Below are 19,734 nucleotides of genomic sequence, written 5' to 3'. Positions count from 1 at the left end.
CAATAATTATAGCAGTTAATAATTCAGAAAAGCCAAACTATAGGTGATGTTTCCACCAACATGTGCAAATTCATCTGTGTTAATATTGTGCCTTGTGGAAAAAGATGGCTCTATTCTAATCAGTTATCCCACTGTTGCAAGGCAGGTTGGGAGATTTGGGCACACTGCTATTCCTCCTTACTGCATCACCTTATGCCATGATCATCTCACAAGCAAAGCAGGGTTGGGATGAATCAGTTATTAGAAGAATACCTAAAAGAAATGATTGGGGGATAGTGGTGGTGATTAAATAGATGACACACTTCCCTCTGAAAGAGGTGGTAGTGGAGCCTGAGTAGCTGAAGCTGCCATCCTTTTAGATGAAATATAAAGTATACCACTTGTGTTCATAGTACATGTCACAAAAGCAAGGGTGGTAACCCAGGTGTTCTGAGTAAACACCAACTATGACAATTAAGTTCAGCCTCCATAAACTCCTCTACAACTCCAATTGGATCTAGTACTCTTAATTTCCTATCCTACATAGATACACAGCGGTGCAGCAGCTGGACTCCATCCCAGAGGTGGCTACATTTCAGTGCTCAGTGAAGTGATTCCTATATTCCTCTTGCCTACCTCACATTAGTGTTAAGGCTTAATTAGTTTATTTTTACAAAGTGTTTTAAGATCCTTAGATGAAAGATGCTATAACTGAGCTAAGTTGTCACTAGTTCACATTTTCTCCTTATGTGGCTTGCTTGCAGAGGTCCTACAGCAAAGAGCTATTTGAGGAGGTTATTTCAAAGATGAGGAAGGCTGGAATCAAATCCACGATAGCAATAGAAAAATTCAAACTGCTGGCAGAGAAAGTGGAGGAAATTGTTGCCAAGAATGCCCGTGCAGAAATCGATTATAGCGATGCTCCAGATGAATTCAGAGGCAGGTTGATTTTTTTTTTTAAATATTAACTTTTTTGGGGGGACTGCAATTTCTTAAAGTATGTATAAGGTATGTATGATTTAGACATGTGATTTCTAATGGAAACAGCCTACTGTTCTCTGTAGTCCTGAATCTTCCACCAATTCAGTGAAACAGTTCAGGTTTGCGTGAAAAGAGCAAAGTTGTTCAGGGACTGCATTATTCATACCTAGCCGTGTGCTTAGACCAGCTTTGCAGACAGAGGTCATAAAACAGTACAAGATCTCTGAGAGCATAGTGAAATGCTCTCACTTTACACTTCATTCTCCTTCCTAACTTTAAGTGAATGGCCAGCTCTGCATTCTAGGTTAGCCTTCATCCCAGCAATTCCCCATTTCCACCAGCAGTTCCCCACCTGTATGAGATCTAATCTGATGGTACCTTCACACCAATTCTGGATCAGTTGGCAGGAGACACCTAAGAAAGCTGCTTTTCCTCCCTTTGGGTTACCCTGTGTCACTTCAATAATGTATCTGGTCCTCGATGATACAGATTCTCCAGGTCACTTCTGTGCTGTGAGGCATCAGGAAAGCACTTACTTTGTCTTCTGTTTCTTTAATTTAATTACATAAACTTCATCTGTCTCTTCAGATCCACTCATGGACACTCTTATGACTGACCCTGTGAGGCTGCCATCTGGAACGATCATGGACAGATCAATCATCCTACGACACCTGCTGAACTCCTCCACTGACCCCTTCAATCGGCAGACACTGACAGAAAATATGCTAGAACCAGGTAGCTCTGCCTTTGTATTGATGGAGGGTTGTACCCTTGGGTATGTCTCAGGCTTCTGAAGGGCAGTGTCATAGCCTGGATAGAACAGCAGTCCTGTTCTGCCCTCCCCACTCTCAGCTTTGGCCCCGAGTCTCTCAGAAAAGTTCTAAGTTTTATTCTTTGCGGTCAGTCTTTATATTGTTCCCTTCTTTATATGAATGAGTCCAGAGTTCCCACCATTTAGGCCAATGCATCTTATAACGGTAGGTAAATATTATATTCACTTCATAGATAGATAAAGTGAGGCAGAGAGAGATTAAGTGATTTGCCTGAAGTCACATGGCAAATTCATTACCAGCGCAGAAAATAGAGCTCTGGGGTTCCCTCTTCAGTCTCTGGCCTAACCAAAGGACAGCACTATTTGTCCCGTAGTGGTTTCTCAGCTTGATGTTTCTATAACTTCACAAATGTCACATTAACCATTTAATTTTTTTTCTCTCTTCATTCCAAGTGCCAGAACTGAAAGAGCAAATCCAAGCCTGGATGAGAGACAAGCAGAACACTGACCATTAAAAACTCCCTTGCAGTGCACGCCAAGGCCAATGAGAAGAGCAGGGCATGGATTGATGTAGTGATGATGGTGCATATAATCCACTGGAAGCTGAAGACGGAATTAACTTTCAGGGTGCCCACCACCACTGACTTGTAGTAATGACCAGAAGCATGTGGACGAGAAGAAAAGCAGCTTAATTCTTGTACATATATTTAAGTGATAACAATGGTCAATAGTGTGGAGGACAAATTAGGAAGTTTCTAATGTTACAAAACAAAGTCCTTCAATATGTCACAATTTGGGGGTTTTACAGCTGAATTATTTTAGCAAAAATGAATGGATCAGGGCAGCATCCCTTCAACTTTATTTTTTACAGCCAGATATTAATTAATTTGATTGTGGTTAGAACCTTGGACACTTTGCTGCTAAAATAACTTTTTTTTCCCTCCCCCCCTTCCCCCCCCCAACCTGCACTGCTGTCTTTTTTTTGGTAATGCAAACAAAAACAAAACTCCCCAGTGAAAATAGTCCTTCCCTTGCCCCCAGGAGAACATATTCTGTGAGATAATTGTGCCTGCAACAAAGTGTTAATCTTGGGATCGTATTTTTATATTATACATTTTCGCATATTTGTTTTTTAATTGGTGTTAGATGACACACAAGAATAATAATTTAAAAAATTTTTGACACACGGATTTTAAGTTGTTCTTTGAGATGTCCCATTTCTTTGTGTTGAATAGAAAAAATCTTGATGCTCTGGTATTTTTGAAAAGCCTTATGATAGAACATGTTGAAACAGCTGCTACCTAGGAGGTTTTTGGGAATGCCAGGACTTCAGTGACTTAAAATAAAGAAATAAATAAATTCTTTTAAAGCCGGAGACATAGTATGCTAAGTGACAGTTCTGAGCCATTACAGTTTGTCTCTGGAGAGTGGATCCTTTTATTCTTGGAGCCTGTAATTTGGGGTGGGGGTCATTTTTATGTTGCGTACCAGTTTGTATCCATGGCTTGGCCTTACCAAAGCAAAAAGGGTGCAGGAAATGTAGAATTACATTTTTTAAAAAAAACCTAAAAACCAAAAAAAACAAAAAAAAACATTTTTGTATTACTGCCCCCTGCTTAAGATACTTGAATTTCCTTTTTAAAAAGGATTTGAAACCGCAGTGTTTTAAAATTAAGCCTGTAAAAAAAAAAAAAGTTGTTTCTTTTTGTTTTTCGCTGACAGTGTCCTCTGTTCAGTTCCTGACTCTTGAACTAAAATAAATGGTGATACACATTCGCAAGGAACCTTCTGTCTCCCCATCTTTCAGTGATTTGTTGAAGGAGGGGAAAGGATGGAATGGTTAGGTGAGAATGGCCTATTGTGCTGCTGGAAATCTTGCTGATAATCAATTTAGGGTTCCAGACGAAAAGCAATTAGACGTGAAAAGCTACATAAACATAAATTTTCCTCTTGTGGGACCTTCAAGCTAATGCTCTTTTTTTCCCAGCTGGGAGAGCCTCATGCCACTTCACATCCATTCCATAGCTGAGTAGGGAGTGAGGTGGACAGGCTCCAGAACAGAGGCTTGTTCAGCCTCTTCAGTCAACCACAAGGTAGATATTTGAGAGGTGGGATAAATGAGAAGAGAAAAAATGTGAAGGAGTATTTCGCCGCATTGCTAGTGACATGGAGAATCCTGGGGTGTGTGGATGATTGAAGTCTCTTCTGTCACTTCTTGGCTGATTTATCCATAACTTGACACTGAGGGCTTTAAAATCCAAAACAAACGCACACAAAAAAGCTACCCTTGAAGGAGCACTTACCATCACACGTGGTCATGGCTTTTGGGTTCTGCCATAACTGTGTGATATTCAATAAGGAATGTCCCTTTCACAAATTCAATTTTTGTAAAGATAAGGCCTAATTAATTTTGTGTGTGTAAACAAATTAATCTCAGTACTTACAATAGGGAAGACCTCTAATTATCAAAGCTTTATTGCTTAAAGCTATTAGAAAAGCCCTGCAAGAGTTATGAATTCATCATTAGTTTGCTGGAAGAGGCATATTCAGCAATGTGCTTGTTTGACAGTTCGTAGCCCTGGCACCTCTGGGCTTGCTGCATCAGTTATGAATGTAAAACAATTGGTTGAGCCCTGGCATCTCTTTCATTACAAATTAAACACTGACAGTATTCAATACGAAAGACTGATCCACAGCAGAATCTTATGCAGAACAGTTAGCATTTGACCATCCTTTTCAATGGGAAAGCACGATAGAAATCTCACTCTTTAGTTTATATAAATAGTTAGATATGTATTTTCTTCCACCTCTTCCCATCCAAGCATCGACAGAATAAGAATGGCCATACTGCGTCAGACCAAAGGTCCATCCAACCTAGTATCCTGTCTGCCAACAGTGACCAATGCCAGGTGTCCCAGAGGGAGTGAACCTAACAGGTAATGACCAAGTGATCTTTTTCCTGCCATCCATCTCCACCCTCTGACAAACAGAGGCTAGGGACACCATTCCTTACCCATCCTGGCGAATAGCCATTAATGGACTTAACCTCCATGAATTTATCTAGTTCTCTTTTAAACCCTGTTATAGTCCAACCACCTCAGGCAAAGAGTTCCACAGGTTGACTGGGCGCTGTGTGAAGAAGAACTTCCTTGTATTTGTTTTAAAGCTGTTGTCCATTAATTTCATTTGGTGATCCCTAGTTCTTATATTATGGGAACAAATAACTTTTCCTTATTCACTTTCTCCACACTACTCATGATTTTATATACTTCTATCATATCCACCCTTGGTCTCCTCTTTTCCAAGCTGAAAAGTCCTAGCTTCTTTAATCTCTCCTCATATGGCACCCGTTCCAAACCCTTAATCATTTTAGGTTTAGTTGCCCTTCTCCGAACCTGTTCTAATGCCAGTATTTTTTTTTTGAGATGAGATCACATCTGTACGCTGTATTCAAGATGTGGGCGTACCATGGATTTATATAAGAGCAATAAGATATTCTCTGTCTTATTGTCTATCCTTTTAATGATTCCTAACATGTTTGTTTTGACTGCTGCCGCTTCACACTGCGTGGACGACTTCAGAGAACTATCTACAATGGCTCCAAGATCTCTTTCCTGATTAGGTGTAGCTAAATTAGGCCCCATCATATTGTCTGTATAATTGGGATATTTTTTCCAATTTGCATTACTTTACATTTATCCACGTTAAATTTCATTTGCCATTTTGACTCATTAGAATGAAGTCAAGGCTGGTCTACGCTACAAAATTAGATTGGTTTAACTACATTGCTCAGGGCTGTGAAAAATGTCACACCCTATGTGATGAAGTTAAGTTGATCTAAACCCTGGTACTATTTGGGGGTAATGGGTCAGGCATGTCTAGGCCTGCCCCCTCAAAGGGGGGCAGCCATTGGAATCAGGCTGCACCTGTATATTGAGGACAACAAATGGAAAAAACAGGGACAGGAGTGATGTCAAAGGTTGAAAATCAAGAGATCCAGATGAGAACACAGAGCAAAGAACCCCTGACAGTAGTACACCTCTGCGGGTCCACAGAGGTCTTTTGGAGGTTACATCAACTCATTTAGATATTTGCCTAGTTTTACAACAGGCTACATAAAAAGCACTAGTGAAGGCAGAACAAACTAAAATTCCATATAATGACTTGTTTATACTGCTCTATATACTATACACTGAAATATAAGTACAATATTTACACCCCAATTTATTTTATAATTATATGGTAAAAATGAGAAAATATGCAATTTTTCACTAAGTGTGCTGTGACACTTTGGTGTTTTGTCTGATTGTGTAAGCAAGTTGTTTAAGTGAGGTGTCACTTGGGGGTACGCAGGATAAATCAGACTTTTGAAAGGGGTACAGTAGTCTGGAAAGGTTGAGAGCCACTAGCCTACTTCCACCAAATAGCCATCCATTCTCCTCTCCAATAATCTCTCCTTACCCTCCCCGGACAGGTTTCTTGTATGACAGAATATAGCATCTTCATGGAAAGGGCTCTCTTAGTGCATTTCAAGAACACCATGTAAACTTTCCCACACGATATAAAGACTTCATAGTAATATAGGCTACTATCGTCAAAGGGTGAGATTGGGCAAGTATATGGCAGTATGATACATCACTACCTTGCTACTGCCTTCTCATTCTCCAGAATATAAGATTAAGGCCAGAAGAGACCATAACAATTTTGTTTGACCTCCTACATGACAAATCCATCACCAAATGATTCCTGTATACTTATGGATTAGCTAGAGCATATCTTTTAGAAAGACATGTGATGGAGAAGCCACCCTATCTTTCTAAGTTGTTCCAATGTTTAATTACTCCTATAAAAAATGTCCGATTTCTAGTATGAACTTATCTAGTTTCAGATCCAGTCGCTGAATCTTAGACATTTGTCCGCTAGATTAAAGCAATCTTGCTGTCAATCTTCCCCCCCATGTAGATACCTAGGCCATGTCTACACTTACAGTGCTACAGCAGTGCAGCTGTACCACGTGTGGTGAAGACACTCTATGAAGATTAAAGAGTTAGCAGCATAAAAAACCACCCCTGGGAGCAGCATAAGTTATGTCAGCAAGAGCAGCTCTCCCACCAACATAGCTCTGTGCACACTAGCACTTATGTCAGTGTAACTTCTGTTGCTCAGGGGGGTGAAATATTCACCCCCGAGCGACATAAGTTTTGCTGACATAGGTGGTAGCGTAGGCATAGCTTTAGACCATGATCAAGTCACCTCTTTAACCTTCTCTTTGTTAAGCTAATTAGATTGTGAGCCCTGCTCTCTTACTATAAGGCTGGGGCCTGTTTTCTGTGGGAACACAGTCACACAGAATCGCCCCAGGAGTAAACTTCTTTAAAAAGCAGACATGAGACGTGAACGTCTTCCAGTAACTGTCTGAGGACTGATACATGAAGTAGTGGTAACATCTCCCTACTTCCACTCAGTATTCCCCTACTTATACAAATAAGTTTATTGCCTTTGCTGTCTTAGCCAGTTGCATCATACTGTCAGCTCATGTTCAACCGGTTATCCCCGTAACACAAGGCCCGGTGGAGTCACTTCTTTCCAAAATATTGTCCTCCACCTTGGGTGACCTACATTCTGGTTTCTACTATATATACATCTTACATTTAATTGTATTAGAGTGCATGTTTTTCAAGAGATTGCTCTGTAGAACTCAACTGTCATTTACTCCTCTGCTGTTTGTCATCTGTTTTACCAGGCATGATAAGTTTTCTTCCAAGTCATCGATAGAGGTATTAAACAGGACTGGACCAAAAACAGATTAATGGGGGGGGGCCCCCATGGGAAACACCTCCACTGGATCATGATTCCCCATTTACAATTAGTTAAGGATGTCTCATCCAGTTGATGGCTTGCTACTGTTAACTCTTTACTGCAGGATTCAGGACATCCTGTCATCAAAAGGCAATACTGCTTCCGCCACTGACTGACTGAGCCCCTTCTGCTCCTATGCGTTTCATATTAAAAAATAGTTTCCCCAACTCATTTAAGCACAGGAATATAAAAACAAACCCTTACCTATCTCTAACTTTTTAGGGAGCACATCAAATTAATGTTGTGGTGGCATTCAACTGAACTTGTATGTATTAAACTAGTGCAGATGTATGCAACTGTTACATAACATTTCCTCTTTTCTTATAACAAGATTATCTGACTGTAAATTTTTATCACAGGGAATTTGGGGGGTTGCAAGTTAGTCTTGGAGCCCTGGAAGCTTCTTTACTACATCTTCCTCTTTAAATCCACACCTATCCAAAAGGTCTGTATTGTAGTGACCAGCCATCTCAGCATAGGAGGGTCTGGATTATTTGGAATTGAGCAGCATTTCCCCTTCAGTTGACCAGAAGTAGCTCGAAGAGCAGCATATAGGGTCTCCAGCCCCTCACAGAAGTGAAGGACTAAGAGACAAATGTTTGACAATGCTGTGAAGGTAGAGTGACCCAATAGGGTTCCACTTACCTAAGACAAACTGCCTGCTTGGGGCATGGGCAATTTGTGCATGGAGGAGTGTGCAAATGAGCAGCTCTGCTTTCAGTGTCAATCCAGCTGTGTGTTGGGGTACTGGGTTAATCCTCCATGATGACATTTTAGCAGCTAGTCATTTTGGGATGTTGGAGGACTGCCAAAATGAAGATGATTCTAATGTAATGGAATAGTTAGATGCCAAGGTACAATGCCTCAATACAGGCAGTGTCCTGTATTTAGCAGAGGTTGCCAAAGGACGCACAAAGACTTTAACATTTAAGCACTTCCAAAAGCAAAAAAACAAAATCAATATTCTGAGATTTAAGGAGAACTCCATGTCTTCTGTCATGTTCCTACCTATATGTAGAACAGCCACCTTGATCCTGTATGCCATGCAACCTCCCTCCTCAATATCCATTTCCCCCACCACTCTTTCAATTGATTCTCTAATGATATCCCTTTAAACAATTTTAAAAGTTATTCTAAACAAACCAAACCTTAGGAACTAGGGTACTGCAACTGTACAATGCCAACAACCTCAGCCTTATTCTGCATATCCCTCCTTCCTTCCCTCCTCTCCCCTACTTCTCCCTCTCTTCCACTGTTCTGGATCAATTTAGAAGTTAAGTTCCTCTGAACAGGAATTATATCATATACCATATATACTTAACTTGATGTTACAGAAATATGTTAACCATCGCAATTTGTAGTGGGGATGTTCTATAATCAGGCTAAAGCTTTGGATGTATTGCATCTCTACTACACAACGAATGTGTGTTGAAGCCAGGTTCTGGGACAAAGTTTTAACTGTAGTGTAGATACTATCTTAAGAAGTTAATATACATTTTGTAATCCCATATGTTAAAATACATTCTTTAATTTAAAGAGTCAATCAGTAACCTCTATTTGCCTCCCTGAATAGAAAAAAGACCTATATAAAAAAAATTCCTGAGGTCAGTCATTATAGGAGTCATAAGACAGAAAAATTGATCTCTTTAAAAACAATACAGAAACTAACACACTCTTTAGTCAATTACTGTCCCAAACAACCAAGCTACAGCCCTCAAACAAAATATGGTACCAATCCAGTACCTTTTGAAAGGTCTCATGTTACTGGACTCCTCTTACCGGGTGTGTGTCTGGAGGAAGCTTTTGTTGCTGACAGACTGATATAGTGGAAGAAGAGATCAGAGGAGAAAAAATATTTAAAAAGTGAGAAGTTATACTAAAGGTATTTAAAACAACAACCCTGAAATAATACTTACCTCTCTCAAATTCCTCAGATTGGGACACAAATATTCTCTCGCCTGTAGTCAGAGCTTCTTATTTTTATCTCTCCATGCTGAATTTATCTAATTTTTTAAAACACAAATAGAAAGGCTGATGATTCATGCTGCGTCACACACACCAAAAAGAGCAGTTTTTCATAATTTTAATATTTAAGGGCATCTTGGAAATGTGTTAATGCTAAGACATTTTTGGCAGTCCCAGTTTGGATGCTTTTTACTGTGATTGTTTTGCTGCCTCGGGCGAATTCAATTTTTAGAGTCTGTGAAAGGATTGTTACAACAGCTCTTCCATTATTTTCTACCTGTCTCCAGTCATGTTGCTGTAATGGCTGAACCTGCTTTCCCCAAGGTAATTGTACCAAACCGTCTCCAGCGATGACATCATAGAGTGATAATTTCTTTCTCTTCTGCTATTCAAATCAGATGAAATTCATGCCTGTATGGGTGGACACCACAATACATATGCATCACTTCAATCCCATCTAGTGCATAGGCCATTGAGTTCAGGTGACACATGCATTTACCTCATGCTGAGCCCTTACACGAAGGTAAATGTTATCCACAGTGAGCATTGTGTTCTGAGTGGAAGACGGGGTGGACACTGGAATTAGAAGACTGCATGTGCTTTGGAAATAACAGATGGAAATGGAGAGTTAGAGAGGCAGTTCTCACTGAGAAAACTGGAAGTGTCAGGAAGGAGGGGCTAGTAGAAATGTGTAATTTCAGAGAAGAAACCAGACAAGAAATCTCACCCAGGAAAAGATAATAGAAATATACAGATGCTCCTGATTTTTCTCTCTCTGAAAAAGGTCTGAACTGCTTCCCCAGTCTGTTCTGTCATAACATAAAAATACAAACATTTTCCCCTCCTTTGACTAAAATCTTGTCAAAGTTCTGGTGAAGGAGAAATGAGTTCAGGGGTGTGCTATTGCTAATGGTGTTTGTTTTGTAAAGCATTTTGCATATTTCCTGCACTACACAGATAATTTAGATGACATGGCATGGGGATTTAAGGTCAGAGCCACAAATTATTAGACCAACAGATTCCTGGCCATTTGCACCTAGATATGCAATTTTACTGTGCATTGTAAGAAATGTCACCTACATCCATTGACGTCACTGTTGCATTTGTATTCAGGACTGTTCCTATATAGAGCATTTAAAGGGCTGGTGGGTGGATGGTTGTTTTGTAGCTTAGGAAGTTCTGGGTTCTTTTGAATTGACACTGTGTGAATCAGTTACATTAACTATGTGTTGTCTATAACTGCTCCACATTACACCACTCAGAACATAAAATCACTAATTATCTACAAGTTGACATGGGGACAAGCTGCAGCGTTGAAACCGACATTAGAACATGCTTGAAGTATGGTGATGTGTCAATCTGCAATTTTGGTTCATTCCATTAGTTAAACAGGAGCTAGTCATGAAGTTTGGCTCTGGACTCTCCCAAATGTCAGGGTTCTTTGGATCTGGGTTTCTGTTCAAGTCCATTTCTAATTATAAGTTTAAAACAATAAACAAATGAAAAATTAACTTGTTAGTCTTGGGAGAAATTTATCCATGACTTAACTTCAGTGACTTCAATGGAATTATACCAGGGACCACTTTGGCCTATTCAATTTACCCTTCTTCCCCCAGAGTATCATCCATCAGGTGAACTAGCTCATACTTTGTTCACACAAAGATGGTTAAAGTATATAAAATACACTGACAAAGAAAAAAAACCAAACACTTAAAAACCTGCATGTAATTCCACTCCATATGGTGACAGTTTAAGCCTCAAGGTATCTCGTCCTCAAATCCTTTTTATCCTTTACAGAAAAGCCATTACCCCAACACACACTCAGGGAGCACACTGAGCTATTCCTTTTTGCAATCAATACTTAGGTACTGTTACATTTATTCAGTTTATGAACTTGTATGAAATTTGGTGGCGAGCCTCCTTAAGGCCCTTTCTCCTTCTGCCTATGTGTTTGGAGACCAGTTGTCACTACACAGAAATTCCTATAAATGACAACGTGGGATTTGTTTAAATCATGGTTTTAAGACCTAAGTTAACTGATATGAGGTTGTTCCTAATTAGTTAAAAAATGTCTGTTATAGAAAAATGACACATGAACAAATGGTTCACAGGAGCTCTGAGTGAAATTAAACACCTCCAGCTGTCGCCAGGGAAAGCTGTGGGATACGGTGACAACAAAACAGATATCTGACATTAGTAACTTATAGTAGGCTTTTAAAGATAGGATTTTTTAAGAAGGCACTGTCAAACACTTTAGGGACCAGATTCAATCTTGCTTAGATTCTTTGTTCACTTCTAAATCTAATACTCTCATCAACAAGAACTTGAAAACCATAACAAGGGTAGTTTATAGGTCCTATAAACCTACATTTTGTTCTTGCTTTGCAGGTTCTGCAGCAATGTTTAACTAGCAAGTACTGTTTTCACATCTGTACTGACAATCATGCTGCCATGCAAAGAATCACTATGAATACAAGTTACAAGTGTAGCTGCTAAACAAAAACACTTATGCTCATGTCAACTTGATCCAAAAAACACACTGTGAGTGGGGGGAAGGGAAATAAATGTTTGCCAAATAGAAAAGGACAAAAAATAACCCCCCCACCCTCATTTTAAAGCTTCTTAGAATGTGTCAAAGAATGCAGATTAATACAAATAAATATTGAACACTGTGATTGAGAGGAACAAAAATAAATCTTGTACTGGATATAGAAATCTTGGGTATCAAACGTTTGCAAAAAGAAATTGTGCATAATAAAGGACTAGCATGATAGTACAACTCTTCAGTTTGTTGGTTTACATTCTGGAATGCTCAGTTTAAGTCTATGATATTGCGGTGAGAGACACTGCCTTGCAACATTCAACAGCAACCCCTCCAGTTAACTCAGGAGGAAAATTCAGTTCTCAAGGGAGTCCCATCCATTTCATCTCTGCCAAAAGGACTGTGCTGCAAGACAAGGCCTGGAGAAATACAAGCAGGCATCCTCAGAGCTCCAGCAGATATACAAAGTAAAATCACTCCACACAAGAGATTTAATCTTTAATCATAATTTAAAATATAGTTTCAAAAGCTAAGATTTAATTACAAAGATAGCAGAAAGATTTTGGGTGTTAGGATGATGCTGAGTGACTGGGTTTCAATCTCTAGAACCACTCAAGTTTTAGTTGTGGAGTGGGTGTGAAATTTTGCAGTTGGAAAGCTGAGAGATTGGAATGTGATTAGAATTTCTGTGAAAGATGAACAGACCCTCAAAAGCAATATGCAGACTCTGAGGTCTGCTAAAATGAACACTGAGACATATTGATGCAATAGGTAAATACTGACCTTAGTTTTGCCTTAGTAAATAAACAGTAACCTTGATGAACAATAAAGACTGATGGCCACCAAAACATGAAGGCCATATATGTATTGTTGCACATGTGCTGAACCATAAAACATAGGCTGAAGCTGGATGTAATTTCTATGGCTCAAGGTATTTAACAATTGTGAGTTCTTCCTTCTCAACTAATGAGGAGAGAGAGAGTTAAAGATCCAGCAAAATTATTATTCACCTCTGATAGATATGCAAATGTCTGCTTCTTGCCTATCATCCAGCTGGCCCATCAGAAGTACTAATAATCATTTTCACTGAATTTAGTTGCATCCAGGATGCATTTGTTTACATAGATGACCTGCATAGTTAACATTGCTCCAGACCTCACTATTATTTTCTTTGTAGAATCTGAACAACATACATTTCCTGCTATGATTGTTCTTACCAGTTCATGAATGAGGATTTTCTTCTGCAACTACTATTTTTCTACTCTGCAGGAAGCCTGGCAACAAGATCAGCCTGAGGAGAATGCTAACTAAAACAAGAAACAACACTGATCAGAAAATACACTAACATTAAAATGTTCAGGATTGCCCCTTGATTTATGTGCCACCTTTGGCCTGATTTTCAGGAGTAATGAGTATCCATGTTGCCTTTTGCAGTTGTAGGTGCTTAGGACTTATATCAGAACCTAACGTCTCAAATGGAGCACCAAAAGTTGAGGCACCCAGAACTAATTACCACTTTTGACTATTTTGGCCTTGTGCAAAATGCTGCCACCTCTAACACAACAGAGTAACATGTTAATCACTCTGAGGACCAGCAGCAAGAGTATCACACAGCACAGGCTTCCCTACTGACAGTTCCAAAAAAAGACCTGTGACTTCATCCTTCTTTGTTGGATGACCTCAGACAACAGCGGTTCTGAAAAAATTTAACTTTAAATCATCTGCTAGGATTAAAAATCTTGACACGTTGCTAACTAAATTTGTAAATGGAGTTTTGTGGAACAGGTAGAAAACAATAATTTATTAATGCATGCAAGATTTTTCTGCATTAACTTACACTGCAAATATCTGGCAATTAACCACATAACTGATATGTCTGTGTCTATCCAAGTATCAGGAAGAAAGGAGTGCACTGCACTGAAAGCCCTTATTAGCAGACTATGAAGATAGTTGTATTTTAAACCCAAATCGGACAACCAAATGTATCCTGGGCTGATCTGATTTAATTGTCTTAATGCTTCAAAACTATACATGTAGTAAATGTAGCTTTAGGAGGAGTACAGACTGAAAATTTGTAATAGTTTAAAAACCTCACAACAGCTCTTTAAAAGTGTTGATTAAATGACAATTTCAGTGGGCCAAAAAAGTGTCATTTTTCCCATCCATAACTGTACTTTCCCGCAAAGGAAGAACTGAGAGTCTTGACCTCCCTCTTATTAATTCACTCATTGCCTTTGCTCAAGGGCATATGTTGAGCTTTCTCCTCCTTCCAATCCATTTTTTCCTAAAGTAGCATAGGCCAATCTATATAGAGCTAGAAAGAGTTTTTGAGCAGATTGTCACTACAAATCAATTTTTAGCATGAAGCAGTAAGACATACATCATGAATATTTAAAGCACTCAAATATAACTTTAGATTACACAAGTTTACAAAAGCTATTTAAACATTCACAGGAAAACAAATGGCCATGAGAATGTGTAAAGAAGATGCCAGTTTGTAGCTCTAGACAACTCAAGCTGTCTCGTACTCAAAAATGCCCTTCTAAAGAGAAAACTACAATATATTTTCTGTATGTGTAACTTGCTTTCATTGGGCCTAATCCAGCACTCACTGTTGTAAATTAAAAACCTTCCAAAGGGCCTAACTACCTAGGAATCATTGAGTTTACCCTTTTATAACTTCTCCCAGCATACCTGTATGGTAACTGCCCCTTTAAATTTGGAAGAAACAATCAGCTGCAATGCTAAAACAATTATTTTGCATCTGCCTACTATAGCTAGCCCTTCTCTCCCTTCTACCTAGTAAGTGCATAGCTCCTTTGATGTTGCATTCTTCTTTCTTATAGTTTAAAAACTATAGATAAATGGAAAGACAGTTTTTTTTTAAACAAGTGAAATGTTAAAGATTACCCAGGGTCCAGAGTAACATATATTTGTGAGTAAAATTACTGACCTATGTAAGAAGATACGGTATGTAAACATACTGAACAAATTAATTCTTGATGTGGAATTACATTAAAATAAGTTTGGAGATGCTGTTACACTAGTAATTTATTTGACTCACTAAAGAGTATGTTACAGTTTTGCAAACTCATGATTTTAGTGAGTCTTGGGATAGCTGATGTTTTTATTAAAGCAGCAACTTCTGGAGTCATGTGACTAAGTGAGACTTGCAGCTTTAATTTTAAAAGTAATTTTTTAGTCTTCATAGTTACAGAGAAAAGCTTGAAAATGTGAACCCTAAGGACTTACAAACCAGAAGGCATATACAAAGAACCTAAAGTGTATTAGGTTTTAAAATCTCATGAGTTTGAGCCAAGCAACTCTTTTGGGCACCTGACTCTTGAGTTGGCAATATTGATGACAGTAGGTATATCTAAGAGACTGGGTCATGAATAGCTGTTTTAAAATACAGCTCCTCTCTCCATAAAACTCTTCCAGGATTAGGGTTAAGGTAGAAGTGCTTGTGGGGGAGAGGAGATGGAGAACAGCTCCCCCTCCTTTGCTAACTTCAGAATTGAAGCTACCCTTCTCTTATTAGCCTGGGAACAGTTCTCCCTTCTCCTTGCCCAGCACAGTCAGAGTGGCACCTCCTTTTTAACAGCCAGCAACCCCCAAACTATCACGTAGGATTTTATGGCTGCTCTTTTCCCTTCAGCAAGGAAGCGGATGAAGAAAACATGACTCCCGTGTGCAATTGGAAACCACGATCTTGCTGGGAGACGGGGCTTTGTCTGGGGGGCTGCAAAACCTGGGGCCGTGGCCTGGAGCGATGGAGATGGGCCTGCTGCTAGGTGACCCGAGTTAGTCACAGCAGCTGGGGCGAGGGCGGAGAACTTCCCCCGGGAAGTGGCCCGTCCCCCTTGTCATGGGGTGGGCACCCTGAATGATGGGGGGCAGTGGCGAGTGCCGCCACCAGAGGCTGGGGCAGAAGTAGGGCTCGAGCCACACCTCTGCCAGGCAGGGGCCGAGACCTGAGTCCCCTTCACCAGCCCCCCGGAGAGCCCGCCAGTCCCCATTTTCCCGAGCCCTGAGCCGGTACCCCACTGCCAACGGCCGCCTCCGCCGCAGGGAGCCGTAGGCCCGGGCCGGTGTTCCTCCGCAGCCGGGCGGGATCGGGGACGAGCAAACCTCCCCGGCCTTCTCTTCATAGGCTAGGGGAGAAAGGAGACCAGTGTCCTTCGAACGCTGATTGGCTAAAGAGATGAAGGGGGCGGACTTTTAACGCCGTTTCGCAGTGGGATTGGTCAAGGAGGCAGCGCAGCTTTTCTCTCTCCCCCCCCATGAGTGGCATTGAGTTGGACGAGCCCATTCTTCTGTTTCGGGCTGTGATTGGAGGAGCGGCGCGACGGATTAAGCCCTCATCCGCGCGGGGATTGGGGGAAGGGGCGTCGCCGCGCGGGGATTGGCGGCGGGTAGCGTTGCTCGGTGACGGGGGCGGGGTGCTGCCGCGCTGAGGGATCGCCGGAGTCAGTTTGCCAGCGGCGCTCCCAGGCAGCGCAGCTGCTGCCGGCTCCTCCCGGGGGTTCTTTCTCCCTCCCGCTCCGGGGGTGCCCGGGGCTCCGTGCCTCTCCCGGGGCACCGTGATGGGGCTGGGCGGCCCTTTTCTTCTCCTCTCTCTTCCTTTGCGTGTCTCCGCCGGCTCCTCCTGCTGCTGACGCCGCCGCCGCGGACCCCTCGGGGCCCCCCTGTCCGCGGCCTGCGGCCCCGCCCGAGGTGAGCGCTGCGGGGAGCCCCTGGGGGTGATGGGGAAGCCGCCCGTGAAAGGGGGGAAGAGCCGGGGGACGGTTAAGCCGCCCGTGAAAGGGGAGGGGGGAAGGTGCCATAATGCGGCGGGGATGGGCGGGGGCCGCTTGTTTACCCGCGGGCTGCGGCCTCTGGGTGGCGTTGGCAGGGGTTGGGGGGCGCCCCCGGGCGGCCATGGCGGGGGGGGGGCAGCTTGTCCTGGAGCTTTGCTGGCCAGGGAGCTTGCCCCGAGCTGTCCGTGCAGCGGCCCAAGGGCGTGGAGCTCGCTTGCAGCCTTTCCTCCTCCCTGCTGCGCCTGCCGGACCCGGCGCGCCAGTCTCCCCTTCCCCTAGGAGAGGCTCGGTGCCAGAGTCTCCGCTGTCTCCCCGCCCGCCCCCTCCCTCGGAGCTCGGTCCCCAGATCCTGCCTCCTCCCCAGAGTGCGGATGGAGCCGCATCTCTGCATCCTCGTCTTCCAGGGTGCGTGGCGGAGGCTGCGTTTGCTTCCTCCAGGGTTGTGAGTGAAGGATGGTCCCAGAGCATCTGCTGGGGAAGGGGGGCGGGGGACCAGAAGGGCAGGGGATTTACTGCGTTTTTGGACCTATCCATAATGCTCGTATCGTCTGTATTCGGTACAGCATAATTACTAGGGCAGCCATATTGGGATGATGAACGGACAATCCTCTAGGAACTAAATCGGGAGGGAGGGGGCAGGAGACGGAGAATGACAGAGCCCTGGCAGCTGTGGGGTCACTGACTGAATACAGCCGCTAAATCAAAGGTGCGGAGTTAGTATCAGTCACTGATGTCAGGTTGAATTTTGCACCTAATTTGTTTGTTTTGTTTACAAAATGCAGAATTAACCTTGGAAGTGAAGTTATGTTCATACTCTTATTATTCAGTGTCTTTCAGCTAATAGTTTTTTCCCTTATGTGCTGGCCTTGTGTGAAATCCAGTGCTGTGTACTGATCAGTTGTTTGTAATCCTATATTTATTTCCTTTTGCATTCCTGTGGGGGGGAAGTCATTGTAATGACAAGGCTTTTGACACTGTATCCAGGTGCCTGTATTCAGTATTTTAGCTGGCTTCAGCACTTTCATTTAAATTGGGTGGGGGAATCTAGTAATCTGGCAGCCTGCACTGCAGCAATCTAGTTGATGTCTCAGGCTGTTATTTCTGTCTGATCGTTGGTGGACTACCCAAAATTAGAGTCCTTATGGTCCTCTTGTTCATGGAGTCTTACTGCTTTGAACAGCTGCTCTGCTAACTTTCCACAGGCTAATCTCTCTGCTTGCCCCTGTTATTTTTTTAATGATGGCGCAATGATTAGGTTACAGTTACCTAGGAGCCTATTTTTAATTTAAAAGGTAGCACACTGTGCTAGGCAAATCCTAAGAGATGTGGAACTAAGAATTTGTTTTCAGTTGTGGTGTAATCACCAGTGGGTTAATCAGAGGTGATACAATAGTTTGTAATTTCTCAAATAGCTATCCTGTATAGTGATCCTAAGCTCCATTTGCTACTTGAAGATGTTTTTTTGACTATCAACTTGGTTTTATGGTGTGTAACTGTTTTTCAGCTTGTCACTATTTATTTATTCACCCAAGTCCATAATATTGTTGTCCTCAAGTTCCATTCTGCCCTTAGTTTCCATGTATTTAAAATAGATGTTCTTTTTCGAAAACTTTGTTTAAAGGGAAACGCTCAACTAGTTATAGGCCTCAAGTCTAAGTCTTGTATTTTTAAGTGGTTGTACGAAACCCCAAAATATATAAAGAAATTTTTGAGTCTTTAAGCTTTAGCAAAAAAGAAGAAAATGTAAATACTCTTATGTTATTAACCCAAACATATATGCAGAACAAACATAATACTAGTAACAGTGCATTAGAACCCCAGAGGACACAGACCAGTGTATTGTATTTGTCACCTTGCATAATGTGAAAAATGGTAAAAAAAATAAATTATTCTAAAATTTGCTTGTTAATGACAAATATAGATATTTAAATACTGGGGGGTGAGGGTGGAATTAGTAATAGTTTGAAATATGTAAATATGAATCTGATAGAGAGGAGGGAGCAATCAGGTTTATTTCTGTCCTGACAAATACCTAGTTAGATGCTCAGGTGTTGCTTACCTTTAAGATTGAAAACCAGGTAATTGTTCATGTTAAAGACATAAGAGGTATGATAGTGCAATTCATGATTTAGGGGAGAGGCAATTGTTGAATTAGTTTTAAGTGGCTCACAGGATCTGGTCCAAGAGGTGAATATGACTAAAATGCTTAGTAATAGTGAACATAATGTAATAGGTTTCTTTAAATTTAACATCCTTGTAACAGGGCAAATACCAATCTCGGTAGCATTTAACTCAAAAAAGGGGAACTACTCAAAAATTAGAAGCTAGTTAAACGGAAACTAAAAGGAAGAGTCACAAGATTGAAACACACCTGCAAACTACATGGAAATGTCACACAATGCACAGTCAACCTGTGGAAGTAGTTGCCAGGGGATGTTGTGAAGGCCAAAAATATAACTGGGTTAAAAAAAGAAGTGGAGAAGTTTGTGGAGGATAGGTTCATCAATGGCTATTAGCCAAGATGGTCAGGGATGCAACCCTATGCTTTGGGTGCCCCTTAGCCTCTGACTGCCATAAACTGGGACTGGATGACAGGGTAAGATGGATCACTGAGAAATTGCTCTGTTCTGTTCATTCCCCTTAAATCACCTGGCCACTACTGCAAGACTGGAGTCTGGACTAGATGGGCCATGAGTCTGACCCAGTATAGCCATATTCTTATTTTCTTATGAAAGTATTCAGTGTTTTTCTTCACTTTTGTCCCAGTTTGAACCCATGCAGAACAAATGCCTAAGAATAGACAGTTAACAAACTCTTTCCAAGTCATTAGGAAATGA

The 19,734-nt window shown here is 41.5% G+C and overlaps 2 protein-coding genes and 1 long non-coding RNA gene across 21 annotated transcripts in view; 2 read left to right on the top strand and 1 right to left on the bottom strand.

Annotated features, from left to right (window-relative positions):
• The window catches only part of UBE4B (ubiquitination factor E4B), a 66,369-nt gene extending 62,853 nt beyond the window's left edge, over positions 1–3,516 (top strand). For all 4 annotated transcript variants that reach the window (XM_039509247.1, XM_039509248.1, XM_039509249.1 and 1 more), the window contains 3 exons: positions 744–918; positions 1,549–1,695; positions 2,186–3,516. In XM_039509247.1, the coding sequence (XP_039365181.1) occupies positions 744–918; positions 1,549–1,695; positions 2,186–2,247 (384 nt within the window). In that variant the 3' untranslated portion in view covers positions 2,248–3,516. The remainder of the gene's footprint in view (positions 1–743; positions 919–1,548; positions 1,696–2,185) is intronic.
• LOC120387891 overlaps positions 1–16,371 on the bottom strand; it is a 33,240-nt gene extending 16,869 nt beyond the window's left edge. For 2 of the 8 annotated variants that reach the window (XR_005590410.1, XR_005590411.1), the window contains exons 1-5: positions 16,050–16,137; positions 13,316–13,405; positions 10,056–12,517; positions 9,834–9,967; positions 9,508–9,594 (exon numbers count right to left, since the gene is read on the bottom strand). This is a non-coding gene — a long non-coding RNA (uncharacterized LOC120387891). The other 6 variants (XR_005590408.1, XR_005590407.1, XR_005590409.1 and 3 more) reach the window with 6 other exon arrangements.
• A 194-nt stretch (positions 16,372–16,565) lies between these two features.
• The window catches only part of KIF1B (kinesin family member 1B), a 135,184-nt gene continuing 132,015 nt past the window's right edge, over positions 16,566–19,734 (top strand). For 5 of the 9 annotated variants that reach the window (XM_039508953.1, XM_039508950.1, XM_039508952.1 and 2 more), the window contains exon 1: positions 16,573–16,814. The gene's annotated coding sequence lies outside the window, so the exon portion shown is untranslated. Of the gene's footprint in view, positions 16,815–19,734 lie in introns of all 9 variants that reach the window. The other 4 variants (XM_039508955.1, XM_039508956.1, XM_039508957.1 and 1 more) reach the window with 3 other exon arrangements.

This window comes from Mauremys reevesii, linkage group 21 (genome assembly GCF_016161935.1).
Source record: "Mauremys reevesii isolate NIE-2019 linkage group 21, ASM1616193v1, whole genome shotgun sequence".
NCBI classification, from domain to species: Eukaryota; Metazoa; Chordata; order Testudines; family Geoemydidae; genus Mauremys; species Mauremys reevesii.
The sequence above is the reverse complement of the archived record's forward strand: the minus strand, read 5'-3'. Positions and strand labels throughout refer to the sequence as shown.